General features: G+C 51.9%; 1 protein-coding gene across 1 annotated transcript; it reads right to left on the reverse strand.

Moving 5' to 3' along the window:
* Positions 1 to 128: 128 nt before the first annotated feature.
* On the reverse strand, positions 129 to 11655 carry LOC135318494 (ryanodine receptor 1-like). Its single transcript, XM_064484193.1, has 12 exons — positions 11475 to 11655; positions 10544 to 10642; positions 5712 to 5754; positions 4311 to 4441; positions 4149 to 4209; positions 3595 to 3741; positions 3204 to 3338; positions 1417 to 1573; positions 952 to 1016; positions 755 to 861; positions 514 to 565; positions 129 to 367 (listed from the first exon to the last, which is right to left on the reverse strand). The coding sequence occupies exons 1-12, from the start codon at positions 11525 to 11527 to the stop codon at positions 272 to 274; spliced, it is 1146 nt and encodes a 381-aa protein (XP_064340263.1). The 5' UTR covers positions 11528 to 11655; the 3' UTR covers positions 129 to 271.
* Between the last annotated feature and the right edge of the window lie 271 nt (positions 11656 to 11926).

The following is an 11926-nucleotide window of genomic DNA, read 5'->3' on the forward strand; positions in this document are numbered from 1 at the left end:
ATGCCTGTGTCTCCCAATAAACGTGATTTTAACCTCTGCTGTCATCTTGGTTTTCTGTGGTGAGGGGAGGAGGGCCGAATTCCTGGATGCCTACTGACCCCCCCCCCCAAATTGAACAATCCAGTACATCAGGGATATAGCACAGACTTTATTTCTACAGCACATGGTCACCTCTCCCCCAGCAGCCTTGGGAGGAGGGATTTGGGGACTAAGGGGCTTGCTCTAAGCATAAGGCATTTGAAGTGTGAGTGAAGGGCCAGCTGTGGTTGTCTCAGCTAAGCTGGTCCTCATACTGCTTGCGGGAACAATCACCAGCAGGGGAGACATCCCAACATCTCTCTTGGTACATCTTCCAGACATAAGACTCCTAGGGGTTGGGGTTGGGGAAGAGTTGGTTGGTCACATCTTCAAATGCTTGATAAGATCTGAGCTTTTTACTGCCACCTGCTGATTGAACTTTTATTAAAATTCTCCATGTCCTTGCCCATTTTTCTCCCATTAACACCCCCTTACCTGACCCGTGTGTTCTGTCTCATCCTTGTTTATCAGACACTTCAGGAAAAACCTGGGGTTGGAAGGGCTGTGGGAGATAAGTCAGAACCAGCCTTACTTACCTTCTCCTGATTGGCTGGCTGAGAACCCACCCACATGGAAGCCACAGCCCTTTCCTAACTGACCAAAGCCCGGTATCCCCTCCCCGGATGTTGCCGGCCACGGGCCCACCCTCCTGATTAGCCAGCGGGCCCACACTCACATGTAATTGGCCAGGTTGTGCTCCTCTAGCGTGTGGGTCTCGAAACCATGCAATGTCGTATCAAAGTCATCGCTGCCGATGTTGATGCCGCAGATGAAGCACTTGGTCTGTGGGTGGCAGGAAGCATCAGAGTCGAGGCCCACTTGACCCCCCCAGGGTCCTGTAATCCCTCTGGATCGCCCCCTGATATGGCCTACCTCCATATCGTCCCTCACTTGCTGTTGTTGGTCTCGGAGCTCACCAAGAGCGTCAGTGATCAGACCTGGGGAGGCAGGGTGCAAGTCAGTGCCTAATCTCTGACCAAATTCAGACTGCTCCTTCTTCTGGCTACCCCCTTCTGAGCCTTGCCTCCCATTCCCTAATCTCTCATCTCCCTAATCTCACCCTGCTGCTTGAAAATAATACCTAGCATTTATTGAGCACTTAGCACGAGACCCTTACTACCTATGAATTGACTTATTTCTCACCACGACCCTATAAGACTAGTATAATTAATATCCCCATTTTACAGATGGAGAAACTGAGGTTCAGAGAGGTAACTTGCCCAAAGTCTCACAGTAGGGAGAAACAGAGCCAGGTCAACCAGATCCCGGGCCTGCACTCTCAGAGGAGCTAGTCTGCCTCTGGGCATCCCCACTCCCACAACCCCGACCAGCACTGACCCTGGATGATGGCCAGCAGGATGACGATGACAAAGAAGAAGAAGGTGATTTCGAAGACCACCCGGTACAGCTCATATTCATCACCTGCTGGGTCCTCAATCTCGTCCCCAATGCCCCCACCTGCTCGGACACCCACGTACATGTGAAACAGGTAACACTGTGGGGGCAAGGTGAGAAGCATATTAGTCATGCATTCAATCATTCGGTATTCACAAAGTACCTACAGGACCCTGGGCTAGTGGGGCAGGAGACTCACAGTAATGGCTGAGACAGCCCTGGGCTCCGCCCTCACATGGCATCAGACAGTGACAGCCCAGAAATGATCAGGGTTGTGACAGGGACAGCTCAGGCAGAGGGCTGAGGGCTGGGACGGGGAAAGCACAGTGTAATTGGGGGCGAGATGGGGGGAGTATAGGAAGCGCTGAAGCTCTGAAAGCCTCACAAAGCCTGGGTGATCAGGCAAGGCTTCCTAGAAGCAGGGACATGTGTGAACTGGAACTTGAAGGAAATGTTAGGTGGAAGAGAGTGTTCCAGGCAGGGAAAACCACACATGCAACGTCACCACTGGGGAGGAAAGAAGACATCTCGTTCCTGTGAGGAAGTGAAAGAGGGTCAGTGAAGCTGGAAAGTAGAGCTCCCGTGAGCAAGAAGAGCAAGAGGAATGAGGTCCAGCCGATGGTCAAGGAGGGCTTCCTGTAGGAGGCAGCACTTAAGTTGAAAGGTGAGGCATCAAGGGAAGGGGTATTTGTACTCAGGGTCTGAGGTGGAGGTGGGGCAGAGAGACCGTCAGATGCAAAGGGCTTGGGTTGGGAGGAAATACATGATCTTAGGGGAACTGAGGGGCACCAGGCAGCCAGAGAGCAAAAGGCTAGAAGGACTGTGGTTAGACTCAGGCCAGGCTAGCTATTCCCTGGCTATTCATAAGCCATGCTGAAGGCACTGGGGAACCAAGAGGAAGTTCTGAGAAGAGAGAGGAACATGGTCTGCCTGGCATGTGGGAAAGATTTTACACTATCCTTTTTGTGTCCCTGGGAAGTGGGAGAACCTAGTTGTCTTAGGTAAGGGCTAAGACCAGTGACTGGAGGGAACAAGGCTGAGTGGCAAGGCCAGGTCTGGGTGGTGGGGCTCAAACGTCAGGCTGAGGAGCTGGATAGGTCCCAGGAGCACGGTGCCTGATTACAGGCCATCTTCTGAGATAAAGCCCTGGGACAATTCATTTAAATGTGGCCCATGCCTCTAGTAGGAGAAACTCAATTTGGTTATGATCATCTCTAGTAGACTAGAAGAGAAAAAAATGAAACCTGCATGGCATTCTTTGGGTGAAACTTTTAATTACAGATAATGATGACAATAGCTCACCTCTATGGAATCCTTGATCCCTACCAGGCAGTGTTCTACAACTATTTATTCTTAGATGATCAGGGAGCATCACTACGTCCTAAAAGCCACCCTAGGATGTAGGCACTGTTATTATACACTCATTTCACAGGTGAGGACACCAGAGCATAGGGAAGCTGAGTAGCTAAACCCCAAAACATGTAGCTTGTAAGTCAGGCACTGTGCCTGAGCACCTTTCCAATAATAACAGCTTTAAAAGCTCAAATAATACGACAACAGTGGCTAACGTTTATTGAGCACTGTTCGAAGTACCTCACAAGTATCAGCTCACTGAACCCTCACGATAAGCCTACAAGGTAGGCACTGTTCCTAAGCCCCTTGGCAGATGGGAAACCTGAGGGTCAGGGGTGGTCGGAAGTTGCCCAAGAGCGTTGGGGGGAAGGGCTCACCGTCATCATGTCGTCACACTTCATGTCAGGCTCGTCCTCGTCCTCGCTCTTGTTGTAGAGCTTGCGGAAGAAGTCGAAGGCCACCACGGTGTACAGGTAGAGCACCACCGCCAGGAGGCCCACGGTCATCACCAGCTGGGGGCAGGCAGGGGGTGGGTCAGCGCCATGCTCAGCCGGCCCCTCCACCTTGCCCAGCCTTCGGGCTTCTGACCCTGCTGCTACCCAGGTGGCTCTCCCTGCTGGGGCCTCACGACCCACACCCACCCTGGCTCGGCCTGCCCTCCTGGCCCCTCCTCACCCTGGCCGCCCAGCCCTCACCCCTCCACCCTTGCTCAGACTGCCATGCTTGGCCCTGCCCGGCTCACATCCCTCAGGCAGTTCCTCTCCACACCTGTTTCCCATCGTGGGTGACGGAGGAGAGGATGGTGCGCAGTGTCTTGACCCCCATGGCAATGTCCAGGAGGTGAGCAGCGAAAAAGAAGTTGTTGTAGTGCCCCAGGAGGGACATCACCATGTACCAGCCCAGGTTCAGGAAAGACTGTGGGCACACAGAGTCAGGGTCAGAGAGCATTCCTGAGGGTCAAGGAGAGCTCGGGGAGCCCCCGGAACATTCAAGAGGGTCAGGTGCGCTCTGGGGGGTCAGGGTGCCATCGCTGGCTTGGGATTACTTGAGGAATCAGGAACACTCTAGAACAATGGAGCACTCTGGGTGAGAAGCCATCCTGGGTGGGGTTGAGGAGCCCTCTGCAGGACGTAGTCTGGAAATCCAAGAGCATTCTAGGGGACAAGGAGCCTTGGGCGGGTGTTCAGAGGGTGCCCGAGGAACAGAGGTGCACAGAGGCTCAGGACTCAGTCCCTGGTCAGGGCTCCCTGGTGCTGGAGCCCCCAACCCTCCCAGGGCCCTTCTCCTGCAGGTCCCTCCCCCACCTACAAGTCCCTCCTCACATTGTCGGTGAAGATGACCCCGAACTTCCAGATCTGGTACTTGACGCCGATGGACATGAGCCTGTCAGGTGGAGGGAAGAGGGATGGCCAGATGCCGGAGGGTCAGACCCTGGCCACCTCCCCTGCCTGCCCCTGGCCTGGGCAGGATCACCCCTGGCTCACCAGGTAAGCAGCCCCGGCGGTGGCTCAGGCTTGCGTTCACTGTGCGCTGTGATCTCCAGCATGGACAGATCCATGCCCAGCAGCTCGGCGATCCGCTCCCGCCCACAGATGTCCCCGTGCTTGTCCAGGACCTGCGCAGGAGAGCAGAGGGCAAGCAGACACCACTGGAGTGGGGCGAGTCATGGCCTGGGTTGGAGAGGCATCTGGGAACACTCTGAATTTTCTGTGAAAAATTGGGAATGCATTTTTCTGGGAAGAAGGGCCAGAGCTTTTTTCAGATCCTCAGGGGGAGGGTCCAAACGTGATAAAGGTCCAGTTAATTCATTAGCCAAATTATTTGGGATAACATTATTATTAGGCAGGTGGGCAAAGAATCCTATACAACTGGGCCGCCTGTCATCTATGGACTTATCTCCTCCCCCTCACCCCCTTACTCACTCTGCTCCAGCCACACTGGCCCCCCTCACGGCTCCTCAAATACGCCAGGCACGTTCCTCCCCCAGGACCTTTGCACTGGCTGTTCCCCCTGCCCAGGGCGGTCTTCCCCCAGATTTCCACCTGGCTCACTCCCTTACCACCCTGCACAAGAAAGAGCAAACCTCTCTGGGCCAGCACCCACACACTCCCCAACCCTCTTACTGGATTATTTTTTTCCTTCTGCAGTACTTACCACCGCCTGAACACCATAAACGTGTTCCTCATCTGTCTGTCCAACTCGAGCATCAAAATGTGTTTACTGCTTGAAACGTACCTACTGCTTGGACTCCACGCCCTCCAAAATTGTTCTTGGCACGTAGTAGGTGCTCAGCAAACATCTGCTGAGTGAATGAACGTATCAGCCAACATGTATCTTTTTTTTTTTAGGTGCAGGTACTGGGGATTGGACCCAGGACCTCATGCATGGTGGGCATGTGCTCTGCCACTGAGCATACCGCAGCCCGGATGTTTTCCTATGGGCCAGATACTGTGCACCTAGTAGGTCATATAAACTTTACAACAACCCTGTGGGGGCGGCCCTCTTATTACCTCACTTTGAACGTGAGGGAAACTGAGACACCGAAAGGCTCACACAGCTAGGAGGAGAAAAACAAGACAGTCCAGCTCCCCAGTCAATGTGCTTAAAACAGAATGCTTTACTTCCTCCCCTAAAATTAGTATTTATTGAGTACTTACTCTGTGCCAGGCACTGCGTCATGCTTGTTATGCACATCGTCGCTTTCCAGAGAGGGGTGTGTGGTTCTCATGCCTATTTCCAGATGGGCAAACTGAGGTGCTCCCTCAGCAAATCCCCTCGCCCAAGGTCACACACACAGCGAGTGCCTGATGGGGCTTAGATGGCCAGGTGGCAGGAAGGGACCCAGCCCAGGAGGCCCATCTACTGCCCCATTCACATTCTCTCACCTTCCGCTTGACGAACTTGTCCCAGTAGTTGCTGGGGAAAGACCTGCCGAGAGAAAGAGGCCACAAGATGTCAGGGCAGGAGGGAAGAGAAGCCACCAGCCAGGCCAGGGGGCTTTGAAATTCCAGTCCTTCTCTCACAGGGGACTCCACACAGTGGGGTCGCATCTCACTCGGGGTCAGGCTCTAAAGACCCCCGTGCCAGGTGAAGTTTGTCCTTCCCCCCTACTGCCATCTTTTGGGGAGCTTAGGGGAGGTAGGTGGCTTGCATTTGGAGCCGGGATGTGCAAAAACAAAAAACAAAAGACAAACAACATAGACCTGAATTCAGGTGGGGAGGCAGGGCCAGCGGTCTGGCCTTGCTCTGGCTCTGGGGAACGGTGTGCTTCTCACTGTTTCATTTAATTTTGTCTGATGAATCAGGCTCTTTCGTTACCAGTTTTATAAATGACGAGTCGATGCTCTAACATCCTGCCAAGGTGGCCAATGGGTTTTGTTTGCAGGGGGTGGGATGGGGAGTGGAACAGAGATTTACTATGAATCCATGGATTTAGATCTATTTGCTGTTTCAATTCATAGCCCTTCCTGTCCTTCCTGATGCTCAGGTTGTCCCTGATTTGCCCAGTGGGGGCCCCTTCTAGCTGGTGGCTGGGTCCTTTCAGCCTGTCACCATTTTTCATTGAGCACATCCTTGCTTTCTGATAAGGTAATCCACTCTCATCTTGCATTTCCCTGCCCCAGCCCTGAAATCTGCCACTTCTCCAAGCTGCTTGGTTCCTCGTTGAGGAAAATGGTATTTAGAAGTCAAGGTCTTAGGTGGGTAGGTATAGATTAGTGGTAGAGCACATGCTTAGCATGCACGAGGTCCTGGGTTCAATCCCCAGTACCTCCATTAAAAAAAAAGAGAAATAAATAACCTAATACCCCCCCTGTCTTGTTGTCCTAAATGCCCAAGTTAATGTCGCCCCCTTTGAACACTCAAGCCACCTCAGAATTCAGACTCATAAGAGTTAATTAAGCACATCTTCCTCCTTCCCCTCCCTCCCATCCCTCCTTCCTTCTTTTCTCTCTCCCTCCCTCTCTCCTTTGTCATTCATTCACTTAGCTTATAAGGCCACTTCATCTGGCCTCAAGGACCGAGTGATAATTTCTCTCTCCAAATCCAAGTCCATACTGGACACACTGAGTAGGCCACGTCTTGTCCAGCCGGCTGTCCCTGTCTTAGGTTGTCCTCCTCTGAGGATCGTACCTGTCGTTGGCTATCCAGACGTCCATGCTGGACACATTCAGCAGGTCATCTCTTGTCCAGCCGGCTGTGCCTGTCTTAGGTTGTCCTCCTCTGAGGATCTTACCCGTCGTTGGCTATCCAGCCGTCCATGCTGGACACAAAGAGTAGGCCATCTGTGGTCCAGCCAGCTGTGCCTGTCTTAGGTTGTCCTCCTCTGAGGATCTTACCCGTCGTTGGCTATCCAGCCATCCATGCTGGACACATTCAGCAGGTCATCTCTTGTCCAGCCGGCTGTGCCTGTCTTAGGTTGTCCTCCTCTGAGGATCTTACCCGTCGTTGGCTATCCAGCCGTCCATGCTGGACACAAAGAGTAGGCCATCTGTGGTCCAACCAGCTGTGCCTGTCTTAGGTTGTCCTCCTCTGAGGATCTTACCCGTCGTTGGCTATCCAGCCGTCCATGCTGGACACAAAGAGTAGGCCATCTGTGGTCCAGCCAGCTGTGCCTGTCTTAGGTTGTCCTCCTCTGAGGATCTTACCCGTCATTGGCTAGTCAGCTGTCCATGCTGGACACAAAGAGTAGGCCATCTGTGGTCCAGCCAGCTGTGCCTGTCTTAGGTTGTCCTCCTCTGAGGATCGTACCCGTCGTTGGCTAGTCAGCCGTCCATGATGGACACATTCAGCAGGTCATCTCTTGTCCAGCTGGCTGTGCCTGTCTTAGGTTGTCCTCCTCTGAGGATCTTACCCGTCGTTGGCTATCCAGCCGTCCATGCTGGACACAAAGAGTAGGCCATCTGTGGTCCAAACAGCTGTGCCTGTCTTAGGTTGTCCTCCTCTGAGGATCGTACCCGTCGTTGGCTATCCAGCCATCCATGCTGGACACAAAGAGTAGGCCATCTGTGGTCCAACCAGCTGTGCCTGTCTTAGGTTGTCCTCCTCTGAGGATCTTACCCGTCGTTGGCTATCCAGCCGTCCATGCTGGACACAAAGAGTAGGCCATCTGTGGTCCAGCCAGCTGTGCCTGTCTTAGGTTGTCCTCCTCTGAGGATCTTACCCGTCATTGGCTAGTCAGCTGTCCATGCTGGACACAAAGAGTAGGCCATCTGTGGTCCAGCCAGCTGTGCCTGTCTTAGGTTGTCCTCCTCTGAGGATCGTACCCGTCGTTGGCTAGTCAGCCGTCCATGATGGACACATTCAGCAGGTCATCTCTTCTCCAGCCGGCTGTGCCTGTCTTAGGTTGTCCTCCTCTGAGGATCTTACCCGTCATTGGCTATCCAGCCATCCATGCTGGACACAGTCAGCAGGTCATCTCTTGTCCAGCCGGCTGTGCCTGTCTTAGGTTGTCCTCCTCTGAGGATCTTACCCGTCGTTGGCTATCCAGACGTCCATGCTGGACACATTCAGCAGGTCATCTCTTGTCCAGCCGGCTGTGCCTGTCTTAGGTTGTCCTCCTCTGAGGATCTTACCCGTCGTTGGCTATCCAGCCGTCCATGCTGGACACAAAGAGTAGGCCATCTGTGGTCCAACCAGCTGTGCCTGTCTTAGGTTGTCCTCCTCTGAGGATCTTACCCGTCGTTGGCTAGTCAGCCGTTCATCATGGACACACTGAGTAGGCCATCTGTGGTCCAGCCGCCTGTGCCTGTCTTAGGTTGTCCTCTTCTGAGGATCTTACCCGTCATTGGCTATCCAGACGTCCATGCTGGACACATTCAGCAGGTCATCTCTTGGCCAGCCGGCTGTGCCTGCTGAGTGCCCTTGGACTACTTATCTTAAACACTCTGTGCATCAGTTTCCCCCCTTGCACGATGGGACAGTAACAACCAGACCTACCTCACAAGGGCCATACAGCACCTAAGAGAGTTCATGCACCAAAGCTTACAGCACAGAAGCTACCATGTGGGGAGCACTCTCTCAGCAGTGTCATCACCAGTAACAACCTCACAAACACAAGCACCGTTATCTCCATTTTACAGGTCAAAACCGAGCCCTTGCAACCTGTAAAAATCAACAAAGCACTGAGGCGGAAGACATCAAACGTCCGCCAGCAGGAGAACAGTCCCACGTGGAACACTATACAGCCATGACAACAAACAAATCGCATCCACACAGAGAGGGGATGGATCTCACAAACCCAGGGCTGAGTGGAAGATGCCAGGAGAGCTCCCAGTTCAGAGCAGGCAAACCTCAGCTAAGCTAACCGGGATGCACACGTGTGCGGTAAACCCACATAAAGCTGGGCCGTGAGAGCATAAAGGTGGTGAGCAGGGTGGGGGCGGTTGGCACAAAGCATATGAGACAAAGGACGAGGGGCGCCAGCAACACAAAGCTTTGCAATTTGGATGGTGATCACGCGGGTGTTCATTTACAATTACTTGCTGAACTCTGTATTTATGTACTAGCTTTTATGCTTTATAACCAATTTTGAAAACGCCATCCCTCCTCCTGCCCCAACTTCCTTGGCTTCCTAATCCTGCACATCAAAGGAAGCCACATCTTATCCAAAATATACAAAGAGTTCATACAACTCAATGTCAAAAACCAAAATAAACCAAACCAAACCAAACAAACAAAAACAAACCACCCTGTTAAAAAAAGGGCAGAAGACCTGAACAGACATTTTCCCAAAGATGTACAGATGGCCAACAGACACAAGAAAAGATGTTCGACGCTGCTAATCACCAGGGAAATTCAAATCAAAACCACCATAAGATATTACTTCACAGCTGTCAGAATGGCTATCGTCAAAAAGGCAACAAACAACAAAATGTTGGTGAAGGTGTGGAGAAGAGAGAACTCTTGTTGGTGGAAATGTAAACTGGTGCAGCCACTTTGGAAAACAGGATGGAAGTTCCCCACAAAATTAAAAACAGAACTACCAAGTGACCCAGCAATTCCACTCACGACTATATATCCAAAGAAAACAAAAATACCAATTCCACAAGATACATGCACATTTTCATGGCAGCACTATTTACAACAGCCAAAATATGGAAACAACCTAAGTGTCCATCAACAAATGAATGGATAAAGAAAATGTGACACCTAAACACACACAAAATGGAGTATCACTCAGCCATAAAAGAATGAAATTTTGCCATTTGCAACAACATGAATGGACCTCGAGGCTATTGTGCTTAGTGAAATGAATCAAAAGAAGACAAATACTGTATGTTTTGACTTACATGTGGAATCTAAAAAATAATAAATAAAACAAATGAATGTAACAAAACAGAAAGAGACTCACAGATACAGAGAACAAACTAGTGGTTACCAGAGGGGAGTGGGGTTGAGGAGAGGCAAAGACAGGGGAAGGGGATTAAGAGGTACGAAATACTAGGCATAAAATTAGTAAGATACAAGGATAATGTACAGCACACGAATATAACTGATATTTTATAACTTTACGTAAAATATGGTCTATAAAAATACGTAACCACTATGTTTCACGTCTGAGGCTAATGTAATATTGTAAATCAACCATACTTCAATTAGAAAAAAAAAAAAAGATAGCCACACCCTGCAGGCTACCCCCAACTCCCACCCACCCAGTGTTGTGAGTGGCACCATGCTGGCTACTGGCATGGGGGTGGGAATGGAGGTAGAAACTCACAGCTTTAGGACAGCCAGGTTGGCTTCCAGGTCATAGGCATTCTCCTTGGCCTGTGTCTCCACATAGCGCTCCAGGGTGGCCAGATTCTCAGGATTATACCTAGAGGAGAATAAAGATGGATGAACAGAGAGGGGACAGGAGTTGAGCTCAGTTACTCTATGGGGCCAGGGAGGAGGGTCACTGTAGCCTGCGCCTCTCTCTCTTCCTTTCTTCCCTTTCTTTAGCTCTGTCACTGGCCACTTAGGCTCTACCCAAATACTGAATCAGCTCTATAATTTCTAATAAAACTTATCCACACCCCAGACCTAAGCCAAAGCTCTAAACTGCATCAGAGCCTTGGGTCTTTTCTAGCTTGCCTCCTCAACCTTTCAGACAGCCAGTCATTGCAGACTGTATACCTAGCCTCCTAGACATCTTTGCTACCCACCCTTACCTTCCCTCCCCAGATCTCATTCTGGTCTAGCCCCGTCCTCTCCTGCCTAGCTCCCCTCATCACACCCTGACCACTACTGGTTCTAACTAGCTACTTGGTTTGTTTGGATTCTGAACTGGGAACCCTATGAAAGCATGGCCTGCGGCTGTCTTGGTCAACTCTGGTCTGCAGCATTGCCCAGCACTCACAGACTAGATTTTAGTAAACATGTGTTAAATGAATAATGAGAGGTGAAGGAAGGGAGAGATAAAGAGGCACTAAGAGACACGAAGAGACTGAGGAGCAGACACAGAGAGACATTAAGGCAATTAAAGGGGAGAGTGGCGGTAGGAAACGCTATCTTCTGCCTTTAGGTCTTCGCAGTGCTATTTCCTTAAACATCTCCAGGATGATAGGTGAGAACCCCAGGGCAAGCCCAGGACTGACCACGCCTTACTCCAGAAAGTTCTCTCCTCCACCCCGCTTGGCCAGAAGCGCTCCCTACCACCGAACTCAGACCTGTCGATACCCTTGAGCGTCTTGCCCACGTTTGCTCTCACCTGCTCAAACATCGCCAGGACTCCGTCGCCTCCCACACCCGGGGCGAAGCCGCAGACCCGGCCGCCGCAGACCCGGCCGCCGCGGACTCCTCGAGGACCGGAAAAGGAAAGATTGGTGGAAACGGAAACTACGTCATTGTTTTCGCTCCGGCGCAGTTAGCGCATGCGTGTATGCTCCACCCGAGCAGAATCAACGGCGTGAGAAAAAGCCTGGTCTAGCCAAGTGCGCAGGCGCCTTCTCGAGGCACGCTGGCGAGGAGGCGGGGCTGAGGTTTTCCCCGGCCTCGCGTACCCTGTTCTAGTGCCTGCAGTGTGCGCGCGAGCTGCCAGGGAAGGAGACGGATCCCTGACGGCGTGCACGCACGTCGCGTTGCTCGCGACCCTGAACTCAAAAGCTGTGCTGGAATGCAC

This window comes from Camelus dromedarius, unplaced genomic scaffold (genome assembly GCF_036321535.1).
Source record: "Camelus dromedarius isolate mCamDro1 unplaced genomic scaffold, mCamDro1.pat HAP1_SCAFFOLD_45, whole genome shotgun sequence".
NCBI classification, from domain to species: Eukaryota; Metazoa; Chordata; class Mammalia; order Artiodactyla; family Camelidae; genus Camelus; species Camelus dromedarius.